Source organism: Sus scrofa, chromosome 7, assembly GCF_000003025.6.
Source record: "Sus scrofa isolate TJ Tabasco breed Duroc chromosome 7, Sscrofa11.1, whole genome shotgun sequence".
Lineage (NCBI taxonomy): Eukaryota > Metazoa > Chordata > Mammalia > Artiodactyla > Suidae > Sus > Sus scrofa.
Genome location: NC_010449.5, coordinates 38,641,470 through 38,659,505, shown reverse-complemented (window position 1 = coordinate 38,659,505; position 18,036 = coordinate 38,641,470). Strand labels below are relative to the sequence as shown.

Sequence of the window (18,036 nt, the reverse complement as noted above, 5' to 3'; positions counted from 1 at the left end):
TTCTCAGGTTATTCTTTAAAAACAATTTTTTTAAAGTGAAGTCTATTCTCCTGAGACAAATGTGGTCTGAGAGAACTGTTTTTTCATGTAAGGATTATGCATAGATTCAGAAAAGCAAGATATTACAAAATAAAGAATGTGCACAGTATTATTTAATTCTGCTGAATGTAAAAAATGCTTATCTCTAGATTGGATGATATTTTTTAAAAACAATTTTTTTAAACAATTTTTTTAAAGTGAAGTCTATTCTCCTGAGACAAATGTGGTCTGAGAGAACTGTTTTTTCATGTAAGGATTATGCATAGATTCAGAAAAGCAAGATATTACAAAATAAAGAATGTGCACAGTATTATTTAATTCTGCTGAATGTAAAAAATGCTTATCTCTAGATTGGATGATATTTTTTTCTTCCCTTTTTTTTTTTTTTTTTTAATCTTTTCTTTTTGGCCACAACTGCAGCATGTGAAAGCTCCCAGGCCAGGGTCCAAACCCATGCCACAGAAGTGACCAGAGCTACAGAAGTGACAATGCCAGATGAGCCACCAAGGGAACTCAAATATTACTTTTCTTTTTACTTTATTGCTTCATTTTCTTTTTACAATGATCACATGTCACTTGTTATTGTAGAAAATATAAGTTGTTTTTTAAAATAAAATTTGATTATGTTAAATTAGGATAAGACAATGAGAAGGTTAGCACTCAAATACTTTAGCTCACTAGGTCTAAAACAAACCCTAGGTGAGGCTCTGTTACTGCTCTCATCCCTGTCAGATCCCCAGAAGTTGGGGACGTAAAGAAACAAGGGGTATGGTACAAGCAGGAAGGGTTTGAGGTCATATGTACAGAAGGAAAGCAGAAGCTACAAGGAAAGCCAAGGATTTCCTGATCCTGGCCAGATCTCCGAGGCATATACCCCACCAAAACCCTCTGCTCCACTCAATAATCATTGTGTCTGTCTCACCCACCTAGATTGACCTTTCCTGCAAGCTTCCCCTTCCTAGGACATGTCTTTGCTAAATGCAGTGTTTTAAGAAAATCCAATGCCACATTTCTCCCACTCTCACCTATGGTGATACCATTCAAGTCCCCCATGCAGTTGCTGCTCTGTATCCTCCCAGTCCACCTGCATGGCAGTCCCAACTGGAAGATGGGCTCCTTCCCTAACCCCCAGGGAACATGTTCTGCCATTTAATGAACTCAATCTTCCCATCTATGAATCAGAGTACGATAACTGGAAAATATCCCTTCCGGTGTGGAAAAGAGTATCCTAACCACCATATGGAGGAATTGAGTTGTGAATGACTTTCTTTTCTTTTGTACTTCTAGGGGAATATCCTATATACATCCTGCAAGTCCAAAAGATGGAAAACTGAGCAGTCTTGTTTTCTTCTTGGTACTATAAGCTTCCTTATTAGGCAAGTATGTCAAATTTGTCATAAGTACCTAGCAAAAAGGCCATCTCAATAATTGCTTTATTAATGAGCTTATGTTTATGTTTAACTTATGTTTTATCTCATCTAATCTTAACCATATAAAATGTTTTATTATATATACATATATATGTAATTGTATGTATACATATAATGTAGATATATCCATACATACATATATATGTAATTGTATGTATACATATAATGTAGATATATACATACATACTTTACACACATTACCTGCATTATATACATTTTATATGTGTACGTGTGTATATATATACACATACACACATGTAACATATGTATCACTCATTATGTGTCAGGCACTGTGCTAAGTGCTGTAGATACGAAAGTCAACCAAAAAACAATGTCTTTGCCTTCAATGAGTTTCCAGTTTGGTGAGGAAACGCATTATACAAATACAAAGCTGAAACTAGGCAGAGTACAAAGATGGAGAGGTATCTGGTGCTGAGAACCAGTAACTGGGAAGTTAAGACTCCACAGTGTAAGTGAGGTCTGAACTGACCCTGAGAAATACGTTCACCAGCGAAAGGAAAGCGCTGAGACAAAAGAATTAAAGGCCAAGGTAGGGAGGGGCGGGGACGGGGTATTAATTCAATCCCAGGTCTACGAGATAGCTGCTGTTCCAAACCATTTCAACCTTGCCGGTAGAGACCGAGCCCCAGTCTCAAGAAGCTGAAAATCCACATCTGACCAGCAAAAAAGAAAAAGTTTTAAAGAAATAGGGGTAGTGCGGGTGATTTTACCGAAGCAGCCTGCCAGGAAACGAAGGCGACCTTGGAGACTTTGAGGACTAGCAGACAGGAGCTAAAGACCTCCCCCGGACCCTCGGAATAAGGTACAGGATTGACACAGACTCAGCTCAAAGCCCGAGAGGTGAGGAAATGTAAATGACCTAAATAACGGAGCGGGAAGCCCACAAGACGCACACTTCCTGCCCACCACTGCGGCTGCGCGCGCGCCGTTCCGGAAGCGGAAGTGCACAAAGGTCGGGATTGGTTTTCAAGATGGTGGGTCTCAATGTTCTGGTGTCTGGCTGTGGACGGCTACTCCGAGGGCTCCTGGCAGGCCCGGCCGCGACCAGCTGGGCTCGGCCTCCATCTCGCGGCTTCAGAGAAGGTGAGTCCTCGGTCCTGGTGACCTCCTAAGGTTGAAGTGAAGAAGGGAAGTTTGCTTCCTTAAGCCCCCTTGCGCCCCTCCCTCCCTGTCCTTCCTGCGGTTCTGAAACGTCGGAAATGCTGGCGCTCCCGAGTGCTTGAAATCCCTTTCCACATCATGATGCTGTAACCTTAATCTCTCACCCAGCGTGAGTGCCCTCACGGGGACGGAGATCGGAGAGAAAGGCTTGCTTATTTAGCAAGGGCAGAAAAGAAACATGTCCCAGGATTCAAAAAAGCTCTTGCTTAGCGTCTGCGTCGTAATTCGTTCCGTATTCTTCGGGCGGCCGCCTCCTTCATTAAAGGTTTCCTGCGCCATCCGGAAAGGACATCTCGATTAAAGATTCGTTCCTTCCCGAGGGCCTCCTTTTCCAGCTTCTCACCTGAAAATGCTGTAATCCAATAGTGGCTTTTCTGTCCAGTCTCCCTGAGAAGTAGAAGCTAAAGTGGAAAGGCGGCTGAACCGCTGAACTAGAGGCATATGCTGGATGGTGGTTCTACTTTTCATTAATCTTAAATCTTGGACAGGCAGCCTGATTCTAGTATTGAGCCGGGAGCTTACTGACGGCCAAGTTCTGTATTGAAAGCTTTCAAGGGATTTTGGAAAAAATGAAAATACAGCCCTTTTCCTGAGAAGTTAGGTTCTAATAAGGTGGTGTGTATATATTAGGAATTTACATGAGAAAGTACAGGGAGATTCAGTTACCGGAAACAGCAAACCCTATTAGAAGTTTTCATGAAGGGGATGTGTCTTTAATAAGCTCATAAAAGGATGGAATCTGGCAGTGAATGAAAAGATCTTTCAGGACAAAGCCTTCCTTTGTACACTGCTGGAAACAGGAAAGGATGAGTGATGTGCAAACGAAGTGAAGTGGGGTTTTTTGTTTGTTGCTTGCTTGTTTTTAAGATTCTGGCATAGTATTGACCATTACATCCTCTAACTAAAACTGAGATGTATCCAGAGGAAAATAGAGATCATTGTTGTCAGAGGGAGCAGAAAAGTCTAAAAAGAAGAGCCCATTGGAGAGAACATTGAATTTATCTCAGAAGATGTCCCTTTTTTTAGCTTTCAAACAGCAACTTCCATGGAATGGCAGACAAGGAATCCAGTTTGGGGAAATCAGAGATAATTCATGAAGAGTGGAAATAGATGGATTTGAAGAATTTAGCTGTAAAGGGAAGGTGGAACGGTTTACTAGAAAGAACAACAAAATCTGCATACTGCCTGGTTAGATAAACTCATTGATAAAGAAAGACACCAAAGAGATCATGCTGTTGATAGAAAGGACTTGCATAAGGTGTTTCATCTGTTCCCATGCTACAAAATGGGCATGTGCCCATAACATTTTCGAGGGTGTCTACCAAATGTCAGATACTAACAGTTGCAATTTACACATCCTTATGAAATTCATAGTTGAAAATAGTTCTTTGCTATCTATGTTCCCAGGGGATAGGCTAGAAGATTAGTTTTGTTTTTTTACAAAGGAGTATTTGAGATTCAGATTTTTCAGTTGGCAAGTTTGTGAAGTGATGGACTATGTTATGAGATGGGTCTTTGAAGTCTTCCTTGCCATTTATACTTGAGTTGGTAGCTCCTATTGCTCATTGTCATACTTAAAAGCTAAATAATTGAATTGAAGTGATCTTTACCTGAAGGCATTAGCATATTCTGTATTTTTCTTGAGACCCACCTATCTCTAGAGCCTTTGAATGAAAAAAGCTTCTCTTGATATTCTATCCATTATATGTGAGGCATAAAGTATTACACATATAGCTAACTTTGACTGGTCCCAGCTGGTATATTTGACGTACAAATAATATTGCACACATAGAATTTAAAGTTGTCGGGGAAGAAGCTGGGTGTCTTGCTAAAAACATTCAAGCATTCTACTTTTCTTTCTTTTTTTTCTTTTTCTTCTTTTTGGCCACATTTGTGATCTAAGCCGCAGCAGTGGCAACACCAGATCCTTAACCCACAGTATCAGGCCAGGGATCGAATCTGCATCCCAGTGCTCCCAAGATGCCACCGATCCCGTTGCGCCGCAATGGGAACTTCAGGTATTCTACTCTTCAAAGTATCAGATCATCCTCTTTAACTTTAGTCAGAGTTCATGGGCACCCAGCACCACTGCTCTTACCTGTAGAAACACTCAGTCTAAAGCAGTAGGTCTCAATTGGGGACAGTTTTGTCTCTCGGAACATTTGGCTGTGTCGCGAGATATTTTTGGTTGTCACAGCTGGTACTCCTGGCATCTTGTTGGTAGAGACCAGGGATGCTGCTAAACGATGTTTAATCTTAAAATGCACAGGACAGCCCCACACAACAAAGAACCACCTGGGCCGAAGTATCAGTCCTGCCGCTGTTGAAAAAGCCTGGTCTCAAGTTTGGCAGAGGGATACACAAAACCAAAAAAGATGATTATGGGAGAAGCAAGACTAAAGGGAAACAAAAATGGAGATTGTGGTTTACTTGCTGCAAGCACTGTGCTAGGTTTTCTCTCAACAGTCCTTAAAGGTGAATATTACTGGCATTTTTACAAGTGAGGAAATCTGATCCAGAGGTGTCCAGTGGCTGCTCAGCCTCACACAGCCGTTAAGTGGAGGCGTTGGAAGTACAGCCAGTGCTCTTCCCTGTCCACCAGCGATATCACCTTGGTACTCCCTGGCAGGGTTTCTCTTTGGTTCCCTCCCTTCCCTGAAAGCTCTCATCACTTACCTTGCTGGGGACCGTTTAGTGCTTTCATGATTGACACTGTCAGACTTAGCAAAGATTGTGTTGTACCTCAGTCCTGCCTTCTCATTCTTAGAACCCTTGTGAAGAAAATACATTTAAAACAAGAAAATTAAACACATCTGACTATCTGAATTAACGGTGATGATCTATCAGCCCCTCCGAGCAGAGTGTGTTGAAATGAGTAAAGGCTAAAGGGAATCTTCTTCCTCTTTTCCATTTAGCTAAGGATCTTGCTGGAGGACAGCCCTAAAACTAAAAGCTTTGAGGGAGGAGCGAGCAAATTAGGGGCTTTAAAGAACCCAGCAGACATAGTCCAGAGTAACCTGCTAGTGGAGGTTTTTGTGCAGCAGTGACACTCTTCATTGGAAGGCAAGTACAGAGGGACGTTCTCTCAGGGGTCCAAGGGAAAAGGAGGGGGTAGGTGATGAGAGAATCCAAAAACGTTAGTGGCAGAATTAAAGATGAACAGAAGGGAGCAGCGCTTGAATAAGAAAGGAGTTGGAGAAAAGTTGTCAATGGCCACACTTCCCAAATGGGCGCTCTACTCCCTGGCCCCACGTGAGACTGTGGGTGCCTCCTTTTAGCCACCTTGCCGTTCGACTACTCCATCCCTTTGCACTCTGCTCAAGAGTTCCTGGATCCTTTGGTCCTTGGGCACTTCCTGCAGCAGTGCCCTCCACTCCGGCTCACTTCCTCCTTTACTAAACAGTTGGGTCTTTATTCTGCTGTCATTCACTGTGTCTGTGTTTGCGTGGCCGTCAGGGTCTTTTTACGTTCACTGCAATCTCACCGTGATGCTGTTTGCTCTAGACTGTTATAATTCAGTTATCTTGGACTCCATCCTAGGCGAGTATTTACTGAAGTACTCAAAGGACCTCTTTACGAGGCATGGACTTTATTAGAGTGAAGTTCCCATGCTTGGTTCAGTTCCCTTTTCTCCTCTAGGGCAAAGACTGTGTCTCCAGTTCGGTTGGAGCTCTCCACGGTGGGTGGAAGCCAACTGTACACGCCACGGGTGCACAAATGTGTTGCCTCATGTGGCACAGATTATTTGGTATGTATGACAAGTGACTGTCTTAGAAGATTTTGGCCCTTAAATCCTAGTTTAGAAAATTGCTTCATATCTTTCCTTAGTTTACTTGATACAGCCCTATCTCAGAACACAAGAGTGATCCTATCTTTTTCTAAACAAGTTTTCCATTAGTGACTAACAGTTCTCTGTTAGTCCAGCTTTTCTTAGCCACCCCCACTTCTCTTGAATGGAGAAGAGGCCAGGGACAAGATGGATCTTAGGTTTTGTTTGGTTTTGACATGTTTTTGTATGCAGGCTGAAAAGCAATACCATTTTGATTCCTATCTCCTGTTTTCAGAAGCTTGAAATCTACAAGGGCCTCTTCAGGCTCCAGCAGGCCCACTGCCCCTGCACTGAGACACCGCCTGATCAGTCTAGGTCCCGTGAGTTCTCAGGTCATTCCTTCTGATTTGACAAATTGTCTCTAATAGATAAGCATCTGCCTATTGTTTTACCCACTGGCTTGTAGCGAGATGATTCACTGGCTCAGAGTTGCAGTGTGGGGAGCTCATGAGCAGTGGAGCTTGCCACGGGCTTTGATCTCTCTTCCAGGGGCCAGTGGGATGACTTCAGGGTTTGGTTCTCTGCCGGGAGTGATGTGTGTTTTGCTAGGCTTGTTTACCTCATGGTTCGGACCCAAGTGCCTCCACGGAGAGGGGAAGCACATGTTTGCCTGCTTCATCTCACGGCACCGTTCTCACGGCGACCTGAGTGGTACCAGAATGGGTCTCTCCTTCTGTTTCCTATCAGGTTTCTTAGAAACTCACCCCCTACCTGTTGTTGCTCAGGTCGGGCCACCCTTTGTCCCTCTCCCAACTTGGTTTGCAGAGCATCCTCCAGGGTGCCCGGCAGCCCTGCTGGGCTGGGGCAGTGCCCACCTTCCACCCCTCCCCCCAGGTTTGTGATTGTCCCCCTGCAGCTGTGCTGGCCTGACTGAGCACCAGGTTGAGTCTCACCCACATCCCATTTAGGCTGGTCTCTGTTTGGAACAAGTAGATCCATGTGTGGGGTGACGCATTTTCTCTCCCAGGGAGAAACCGAGTTTGTCTTTGAATTGTTTAGGAACTCCAGTGTTCTCCGGGGAAAGCCTCGGGGCCTTTCTGGCCATTGGTACTCCTTTGGGTGTCTGGAGTTGAAGTCGAGGAACTCTCAGGTTGGTAGTTTGGCGTAATGAGGCTTTATGAATGCACAGGCCCAGAAAACAAATGGGGAGGGGGGATTCCAGGCAGTCTCTGTCCAATTAGGTGTCAGTCACAGACACGCAGGGATCACAGATGCTGTTGTTGGGCCTCGGGTGGCTTAGAATTGCCTCACTTTTTTCCTCAGTCTCTTTCTCCCTTTATATTGTTTATTTTTTATTGCAAAAGCAGTACATGTTTACTTTAGAAAGTAGGAAATCACCTCCTGCCACCGCTAAGGGAAAACCAGTGTTACCCACCAGTGTTACCCGTTTAGGTACGTGGCTGCAGGGGGTCTGTGACCTCCTGTAATCCGTGTCTAATTGTGTGTATGCTTATGGACGTGTTTCTAGGGTGAGGTCCATGACTTTCATTAGATTCTCAAAGTTAACCTGAGGCTCTTTCTAATTTGAACTGCTTCTTTCCTTGGCTAGAGCTGAGTAGAACTAATTGTAGTAGCCAAGCTACAGTTAAAATATGGTTTTCGTATTTGGGGAGAGAGTTTGCAGCCCAGCTGTGTGCACTCACATTTTCTGTTACAGTAATGAGCAGTCAGAAGGGGACCGGGACACGTGTTTTGCTCCCTAGCATTTATTGAGCATCTGCAGTGTGCCAGTTCCTATGCTAGAAGCCATGGCTTCTCTCTTTCTGAAGAAACTGGGAGGCCAAGGGAGACTCTCCAAGAACTTTCTGTTTGATTATCTTCGCTGAATGTGGGATGTGAGCTTGGTTGTGGTTCTGCCTTCTGGTTAAGTAAGAGGAAATGTGCAACCCGACATGTGTGCGACTTCATTGCCTTGCTCTCTCAGGTTCTCTTCTGACTGCCTCCCACCTAAACAGCCCAAGAGCTAAGGGAGTCCCATGCAGTGGGGAACTGCAGTACTTCCCTTAAAGTCTGCCCGGACCCTAGGACCTAGGACCTAGTCCTAGTCTTAGTCTGCCTGGACTTTTCCACCCCTCTCCAGGGTGGAAAACAAAAGCACCCCTGTAGGGAGGGGAGAGGATTTGACTCACACAGCTTCAGCATGAGGATCTCAGGATGTTTTAGGAGTAAACTGGTCTCGTTGCTTATCTGCCACTGGGGCCCCTGGAGCAGTGTTAGTTCAGTGCTGTATCTTAAACTGCAAACTTGTCAAGGTCAGGAACCATGGTTGTCTGGTTCTTTTCTGAAAGGACACATGCAATGCGTACATTTGAAGGGGTTTTAGTGGCTTCTGCACCCACCCCCCCACCCCCCACCACCATGTGCCATCCCCCTGATCCCTGCCCCAGCTCTTAGGCCATTACCACTGACAGTGGTAGGACAGGATCTTGCCAAGTCCCTTGACTAGAACCCGGGTCGTCTTGGCTTAGAAAGGCAGAGACAGTGTGGAGAGCCTTATCTCAGGCAGAGCCTTGGCACTGGGAAGTGAACCCAGCACACTTCCTCTTCCGGGTGGGGACTGTGAGAGCTTGCAGATGGAAAGCTCCATTTCTCTGCGTGTGTAGCTGGAGCTGTTATTTGAACCTCCCCGTTCCTTATAAATGGCTGCCCTAATTTTTCCCCTTTATCTCTGCAGTGGTGGAGATCCTAGACGGGAAGACGACTATAGTGAGTACTGCTGAGTGGGCCACTTCTAACCTCTTTAACGCTTGGAGCTGCCTGTCTGCTCCTCTCAGGGAGGGAGGGAGGGAGGCCCCAGTTGGACTCCCGGCTTCAGGATCCACTCTCTCTGTGACCCTAAATCCCACAGTTTGCTATTTTTCACCTGTGTGCAAGAGTGTGGTTGATCAGGAACAGTCACTGTGCCTGGACTGAGGCATCTGGTATCTGATTAGAGTTGGCCCTTGGGGAGTTCCTGTCATGGCTCAGTGGAAACAAATCTGAATAGCATCCATGAGGATGCAGGTTCAACCCCTGGCCTCGCTCAGTGGGTTAAGGTTCCTGCCTTGCTGTGGCTGTGGTATAGGCTGGCGGCTACAGCTCCGATTCAACCCCTTGCCTGGGAACCTCCATATGCTGTGGGTGTAGCTCCTAAAAAAAGGGGGGAAAAAAAATGACAGGGACTTAGAGGTATTTGCTGATATATTCTTTGGCAAGTGATAGTCAGTTTTCCAAAGGGAAGACCAAGGTAATGGCAAGACCAGAGAGAGTGAGTTGACCCCGGGCCAGAAGCCTGGATCTCTCTGTCTTTCCTTTCTGCCTAGGATGACGAAGCGCCTCCTTCAGTGATGTCGTTAGAAGGTGACATTCTCTGGGCCCTGAGCTCATAGCTGGCGCCCTGGCTTGTCTGCTGGTGAGAAAGTTAGAAAAGTTCTTCACACACCCACTCCCTCCCTTCCCTCACCCGGCCCATCTCACTGCCCTTCCTCCAGGAGTCACGGGGCCTAGATTATCCTATAATCCCTAAAAGACAACGTTGTTTTCACATGGCCTTCCACGCCTCCAAGAAATCCTCAACCACTCCACAGAAGCTCCCAGAAGCCTCTGTAGCTTCCATGTCAACCAGGGATTTAACCCCTCTGGCAGCCAGCCAAGCTCCATCCTCCCCAAGGCTGTCTTATCCCCGGGACAGGCCCTTAGAGTTTCCTCTTTGGGTCCCCCCGCCCCCAGCACTCCCTCCCTCAGCCTTTTCACTGCCTAGCTTCAAACCAGTTCTTTCTAGGGACCCCCATCCCCTGCGGGCACCTTTTTTGGTTCCCTTATTCAAAGCCGAAGCAAGCATTCATCCTGTAAACTCCGTGCTGACGGAGAGAAACACATCTGGGTTTTGAGAGTAAAGAGTGTGTTTCCTGTGGGGCATGAATTCGCTATTTGTGGAATGAACACAGAGGCCTGCGAGAGCCTGGGGGGAGGGAGCCCAGCCATGCCTGGAGAGGCACAGCGTGGCTGACTTGGGGTGTTATTCATTCTTTAGGGTCTTGCTTTCTTCTTCAGTGGAATGAGATCATGATGCCGCCCTCATTAGGTTGAGGGGTTAAATGAGATATAAGTGGACCATTATTAGCACAGAGCCAGGCCATATAGTGGGGGGGTCAGCAAACATTACTCTCTCCCCACCCCCCCAGGCCCACCTTAACCCCCCTTAAGACCTTCTGTGTGCCTGCGCACTTTCCCCAGCACTTGTCTCCAGTTCTGGCTCGCTGCAGTAGCTTTGGCAGAAAGGTAGTGGCAGCGACCTGCACGGCCAAGCCTTGCTCTGGCCCCCTTCGCCTTTTGCAATTCTCCCCCCCAGGACAGCGTTACTTCCCTCCCAAAGCCTCTCAAACCTGTCCCAACCTTACTCTCATAATCCGTGGCCTCAATCAGCAAGGCTTTCTGAATTCCCCCTCCTGCAATTGGAGCTGACTCCCCAAGCATTGGTTTATTGCACTTGGTAATTCCAAGTCTGTGTCACAGGATACAGCAGCCACGGTGAAGGTCATTTCACACCTGGCCTCGACAGGGCTTGAACAGTGGCATCCAAAGTGATAGGATCACGTCCTCCCCTTGTGTTTTATGAGAGGGGAGAAGGGGGTGCACGCGGCCATCTTCTTTGGCCTAGACCTGTTCTCTCAGGCCAGCACTGTTGGCATTTTAGACTGGCTGATCCTCTGTTGTGGGGACTGACCTCTGTGTTGTAGAAACTTCCCACTAGAGGCCAGTAGCTCCCCATCCCCCTGTGGAGACGATCAGAGATGTCTGTCTCAGTCATTGTCCAGGGTCCCCTGGGAGGCAAATCATGCCTGGCTGAGGACCACTGGCATAGACTTATCCCCGTCAGCTAACGTGGAAGCTGCTGTTTCCTCTGAGAAGGATACGTGGGATGGAAGACAGACTGCCTTTGGGCGCCACATCCTTGCACAGTTTGAAACTTTTTACCATGTGCATTTATGACTTTTTCCCAAAGCAGGCAGAGGGCTCCGTAATGTTGTGGTGCTTTTGTCTTTTTGAGGAAGGAAAAGTAGCAGTTAGCTGATACAGCAAAGCCCCCTCCCTCTTGCCACCAACATTGTCTGGTTTCTACTATCCTTGCAGGCCACCCCAAAGCCTAGCATCCAGCAACTGCAGAGCCACCACCACAGTTAGGCGGAGAGACCCATTGGCTGCTCCCACGAGGCCCCCAGAGAGGAAGGCTCACCAGCATTTCCTACCACTTGGGGGGCTGCCTGGGGACCAGAGGCTCCACCCAGCCCTCTCCCTCACTGGCTGTCTCTCTGCCTCCTAGATCGAAGGCCGAATCACAGAGACTCCCCAGGAAAGTCCAAACCCCCCCAACCCCACTGGTCAGTGCCCCATCTGCCGCTGGAACCTGAAGCACAAGTATAACTACGAGGTGAGTCTGAGCACAGACACACATTTGCACATTGAGGAGCTCGTGTTGCCCCTGGGCTTAAGCAGCATCTCATGAAGCCACCAAGACAGAAGCATCTTGTCCGGCGCTCTCCCTCCCGGCTGCACATCAATCACTGGGAAGGGAGTTCCCTGGTGGCCTGGCAGTTAAGGACTCACTGTTGTCACTGCTGAGGTCTGATCCTTAGCCCAGGAACTTCCACATGCCATGGAAGCAGCTAAAAACAAAAACAAAAAAAATACAGGGAGGTTTAAAAAATGTTCAGGCTCCACCCCCCAGACATTGACTCCAGCGGCCTGGGCTAGAGCCCAGCCATCATTATTTTGGAAAGCGCCCTAGGTGATTCTAACGTGCAGCAGGGTAGAGAGTCAGTGACTTAGTTCGTGTGATTCAGACCACCAGGGCCCTGGGGCCCAGTCTCAGGGCTGTGTTCCTGGGAAGCCGGGGGCGGGGGGGCCGTGCGGGGATCAGGATCTGGGTTTGGCTTCCTCCTTCTGTACGGAGGGCATATCGGGAGAGCCCCAGGGTGATCTGAGGGCCCATTACTCTCTTTCCACATTGGACTTACAGAGACCTGTTTGCTGTGGCTCTTCCACAGCCGTGTGTCATGGAGAGATGGCGAGAGAGAAGTGTGTGTGAGCTGCATGCAGTGCTGCTCTGTGTGAAAGCACCTCCATGCCCTCATTCACTTAGTTTTCACAGTATCCCCATCAAGTGGGTACTGTATTTATAAATGAGGAAATGTGAGGCATGGCGAAGTTAATGAGCTAGTGAATGTCAGAGCTGGGACGCAAACTCGGGGGTACAAAACCCAGGCAGGCCTGGGTCCCTGCTACCGTTCTCCATCATCTAGAGATGGGGCAGGCCCGGGGCAAGACACAGCCCTGGAGAAACCCTCACTTGTCCTTCAGTGTTCTGTGGGTGATATTAAGCACCCTATTTTTAGGTTTCAGGTGATTCAGGCTCTGGGCCAGTGTGACCTGCAGGTTGTCCCTGTGCCCCTCTGTGGAATAGGATGACTAAGGGCAGAGATCCTGGTCAGGTGGTGAGAGCAGGAGAGGCCACATGCCCATGGGATCTGAACAGAACAACCCAACTAATCTCCTGGGCTGGGAGCCTTGGCTTCAGGCCACCCCAAGGTGGGGGTGGGGGGTTCTGCCCTGCCCGGGCCTTCTGCTTCTGGCCACCTGGAGTAGCAGGGAACTTGCAGGCCACGGGGCAGTGTGCTCAGCTTCTTGTGACGTGGAAGTTAGTGGGGTGGTGGCCCTGCTTGGCATCCCAGCTGCAGGTGAGGAGGTGACTCCCCACCCCCACCCCACATGCCTGGCCACCGGAGAGCACTCTTCCTACCAGCCATTTCCAAGAAATGGACTTGGCTCTGTTTATTCAGCAGGAGAAATCCAATCCCCTCCAAGGTGAAGCCTGAAGAAGTTGTTTTCGTTTTACCCCTTCCTGCTCAGGACACCACCAGCCTGGCTGCACAAAGCTATCGGCTTGTTTGGCAGCCTGCAGTGGGGGCGCTGAGGCTGTGAGCCCAGTGTATTAGCCCTGGATAATCCAATCCAAATTCTTTTTTATCAGATTCTGAAGATTACAGGGGTGGGGATTGGGGGCCTGGGTCCCCTGGGAGCTGTCCAGTGACTAAAACAAATCTGCGGTTATGCAGCAAGGGAGCAAGGGAGCGAGGCGCCTGCCAGGGCAGCGAATCAGTTTGTGAACCAGGACTTTGCAGAAGGGCAGGCCACGCCCCTCGGGGTAGGCGGGGCGGGAGACTTATTTAACCCCCTCAGCCAGATGGTGAGAATTGGGAGGGAAAGTGGTCTCTCTTGATTCTGGCTCTGTTTATCCCTCTTTCCTTAATTCAATACAAAGCAGTCTGATGGCTCAAAGAAAGCCCAAGAATCCATTTACATCTGGTCCCGAGGGTTTGGAAAGACCTGGGATTTAACCTCTCAACCCTGGCCCCTTCGTCTTCAGCTCGTTGCTGCCTGGGGCTTCAGAGGGAACAGCAGACTGTAGGGGGCTCTCCAAGGGTCCTCTAGCCTGTGGCTCGTAGGCTGGGGCAGAAGAGGTGCAGGTTTTCCCCTCTTGGGCAGAAATACAGAACATACCCCTGCGACACCCAAGAAAAGCAGACCTTTCATCACCAGGGAAGGTGTCGGTGTGTTCTCGTTCGCTAACCTAGTCTCTGAAAAGACCATCTCACGGAGGAGCTGAGCGCTCTTGGGGTGGTAAGAGGGTCAGGAAATCTAGCTAAGTGGGGATTGAAGTCTTAGGAGGGTGGAGGCCGCAGGCCCATGCGCAAAGCTCTGTGGAGGGATTTGGTCTCAGGTCGGTTCCAGAGGGAGGCTTCAGCCCCTTGCAGTCCCTCCAGATGACTCTCCTCTCCTATTTTCTGTTACCACCAGGATGTTCTGCTGCTCAGCCAGTTCATCCGGCCACACGGGGGCATGCTGCCCCGAAGAATCACAGGCCTGTGCCAGGAGGAGCACCTCAAAATTGAGGAGTGTGTGAAGATGGCCCACCGGGCAGGTAGAAGGCCCCTCGGGGCTAAGAGGGCATGGGGCTGTGGGCACCACTTCCACCCTCCAGCTGCCCCATGGTCCGGCCCCTCCTGGACTGGCTTCATGACACGCACCCGCCTGGGCCAGCCTCCCACCCCCTTGGGCTTTCCCTCCAGCCATCCCCTTAAGTACTCCTCCCTCCACTCAGGTCTGCTCCCAAATCACAGGCCGAAGCTTCCTGAAGGATTTGTTCCAAAGAGCAAACCCCGACTCAACAGGTAAGCCACCTTGGGTGTCAGCACCCAGAGAGTTCTGCAGGCCCTCGGCCCTCGCTGGGGAAGCCGCCTCCTGGAGCTCATCCCACGGCTCAGAAAAGCCAGAGTGCTCCACCCCCCACCCCCCCACTCCCCATGCTCGGTTCCACACTGCAGTTGCCGCTGTGTGTGCCTCTGTTACCCTCCCAGCCATCCTCGGCCCCCCTCCTTGGCTCTCCCCCGCCCTTAGCATGGGGTAAAGGGGTAAGAAGGTCTGCTGCTCGGGCATTAGAATGTGCTAATCCTCTGTTTATGACATCATACTGGGTTGCTATGGGAATGTCAGAGCACTTCTACAAACCTTCAGTCATAGCACCGGGGTTATTAAAGGGCAGAATGAGGCCTTAGAAATGGAAATGAGAGGGCTCTCGTGGCAGGGCCGCTGGGTAGAGCTCTACAAATCCGACACTGCAGAACTTCAAGGCTGCCTCCACGTCGACTAGGTTGCGAATAGTGCTCCTAGAGTTGTGCAGTCAACGACCTGCACAGCTACACGTGGCGCTCCATGAGGTCCCGAGGTTCTACAGAGGAGGAGAGGAAGGCCCCTAGATCCTGGAATCCGTCAGTCTGCCTTCCAGCCTAAGCAGGGTGGCCCCTCTGGTGTAGAAATAGATTCTTGTTTGACACCCAAAAAGTCATCTCTGATGATACCACATCACATACTCCTAGCACTACAGTATCCCTTTGTTGAGAGTAGGTCTGTGTCTGTAAAGTTGATGTTGGTGTTTTTTCTTGTTCCCCCCATCAGTGGCCCCTCCCTCCTTCAGCCTGTCCTGACACCACTGAAACTGTGGTCTGTGGTTAAAGCAAAGCAAGACACTCTGCCCGCAGCAAACCTCCTAGGCTGATCCCCAACAGAAGCCAGGCATGGAGCATAGGAGGCCATGGATTGCTGGGCTGGGGGCACAGGGCCAGCACTAAGGCTTCACGCACGCCTGGCCACCTGCACCGCCCACACTGCTAGCTAGGCCATCTGCCAGCAGCCCTGAGGGAATGGGACATATTAACCTCTTTCTGTCTTTCCCAAAAGTGCTGTGGACCATTTGGGGGTTGAGCCCACCCCCGCCCTGACTTGTTCAGAGACAGCAGCAGGCCTCAGGACACAATCCATCCTGCCCTCGGGCCTTTGAAGCAAAGCCAGACTCCCTCCCATATATCCGGTGTCCTTTAACGTGACACAGGATTGATGACGTGTGGGGGCTCTAAGGTTGCAAAAGGCCACCCTGGGGAGGAGAGGGAGTCCTGGCTATGAGGGAGGTTGATTCCTTACAAGGGACATTATGATTCCATCCAAAGGTCCTTGAGCTGCCAGGCACTGGCCTAGGCCCTCCTGGGCCCTGGGGAGCCACGCTTCCTCCTTCCCCACCCCTTCGGGAGAGGTAGGAGAAAGGAGCCTTGGTGCTTCTTAGAGCTGGAGTGACCCCAGAGAGCTGGCCAGAGGCCCCGGCCCTCTCCCCGTGGCTGGCTGCTCTGTGTAGCACAGGCCTCAGGTCCAGGGACAGCTAAAGCCTGGCTTCCTGAGGTCTCTCCAGGGCGAGGGGGAAAGGACAGCTTTGGGGCAACAGCTTCGGAGGACCCGGTCAGCCTTCGGGTTTTCTGGGTCTTCAGATCCGGTGGGCACCCCTTTGGGGGATTCTGCTCCCACAGCCCACTTCTCCACCCATCCCCCCAACCCCCCAAAGCCTGGGGCCTGCCACATGCTGCCGTCCCTTTACCCTTACTCTCCTGCCGGCGCAGCACCACCAGCCCGCCGCACAGGTGCTCCCGCTGGGGCGCTGACAGACCAGGACGCGGGGAAGGCTGCTCCCGCCTGCCCACCGCACCCCACAGCTCTTTACTTCCTCTCCCGGCAGAAGACGGAGGTCCAGGGAGCTCAATGGAAATATATACATCAGCAGCCATTTTTTCACTGGTATCTAAAAGTTTCAGCCACGGTTATTAATTTTTTAAATTAAGCCTCTCATTTGAGGGTCCCTGGAGGCAGCTGGGTTGAGCCGCAACCTAACATGGAAGCAGGGGAGGATCCTGGCCTTTGCCATGGTTGAGCTTTCAAGACAAAGGGTGGGCCTCTCTGGATGGGATCCAGGTTTCGTTCTGGACGGAGCAAACCCCAGTCCAGCCGGCGTGGGCCACTTTTCCGGGAACCGTCAGGGCCCTGCCATCCCCAGAGGGGGTCAGAGGACTATGGGCGGCAGCCATCTTTCCCCGCACCCACTCACAAGAACCTTCCTGGGCTAGGTCTGCACCCACAGGCCCTCACCCTTGGCTCCTGTCATGGGTTGGGGGAGGGGCTGCCCAGGCTTGTTCCCTGAAGGCTGGGGTGGGGGGTGGGGGGCAGATGAGCCAAGTGGGGCAGAGGGAAGGTCTCCTCCAGGCCCTTACGTCAGCCTCCTCTCCCCATGGCTGCGCAGCCTCTTCCTCCGCCTCCTCCCCCAGCAGATACACACAAACATTGACAACTCATCAGGATCAAGGGCGCACGTGGCCTTGTGCAGCCTGGCCCTGGCCACACACGCCTGAAGCAGCAGGAGCCCAACCCATCTGTTTACAGCACACTTGGCGGTGGCTCCCAGGAAAAGCCCCTTCTCAGGAAAGGAAAACTGGCAAAAGGATTTGGTGGGCCGCCAGCCCTCACAGCTGCCTCCCGTCCTCCCTCCACAGGTACCTGACCCGCTGGTCTCCCCGCTCTGTCAAGCCCATCTACAACAAAGGCCACCGCTGGAACAAGGTGCGCATGCCCGTGGGGTCCCCCCTCTTGAAGGACAACGTCTCCTACTCGGGCAGGCCCCTGCTGCTGTACCACTGACTGAGGCAGCTCCGCCCGCACTCCACCCCAGCCCGCCCTACGGCCCCCGGCTCCTCCAGCATTGTCAACGCAAGGGACAGCAGGACCCCCTCCAGGGGCCAGGCAGGGCAGTCGGGTCCCCGGGCAGCTGCCAGGGGCTCAGGCCTGGCCTGGGTTCAGCGCTGACGGGTGGGAGCTTGGCCCAAAGGAATCTTATAAAACAAGGCTCTTACCCTCCCACCGGGTGTGCGCTCATTGCCTGGGAAGTGTGGGGAGCTTGGCTCGCTTCCAGCAAGTTACTGAGCAGAATCGCTCATCTTTTGCGATGGGCCACGTGAATGCAGTGGAATTCATGGGCCAGACAGGTTCCCTTCCTCACTACTGACCGCTCTTAGCTCTTAGGCCTGGGCGGACTGCAAGGAGGAGGTGAGTTGGGCTGCGGCCAAGAAGCAGCCCTGCTTGAAGGGCTCCCAGCTGTCACCTCCCCAGTCATCCCCGCTGCCCCTCACTGTGGAGCTGGGCCTC

The 18,036-nt window shown here is 50.6% G+C and overlaps 1 protein-coding gene across 3 annotated transcripts; it reads left to right on the top strand.

Moving 5' to 3' along the window:
• On the top strand, positions 2,034 to 17,751 carry MRPS18A (mitochondrial ribosomal protein S18A). Of its 3 annotated transcripts, XM_021098784.1 has the most exons (7): positions 2,034 to 2,573; positions 7,480 to 7,570; positions 9,155 to 9,186; positions 11,783 to 11,890; positions 14,317 to 14,440; positions 14,621 to 14,690; positions 17,388 to 17,751. In XM_021098784.1, the coding sequence occupies exons 1-7, from the start codon at positions 2,475 to 2,477 to the stop codon at positions 17,530 to 17,532; spliced, it is 669 nt and encodes a 222-aa protein (XP_020954443.1). In that variant the 5' UTR covers positions 2,034 to 2,474; the 3' UTR covers positions 17,533 to 17,751. The 3 variants fall into 3 exon arrangements, with proteins under 3 accessions (XP_020954443.1, XP_005654252.2, XP_005654253.1); XM_005654195.2 differs by lacking the exon at positions 7,480 to 7,570; XM_005654196.1 differs by lacking the exons at positions 7,480 to 7,570; positions 9,155 to 9,186.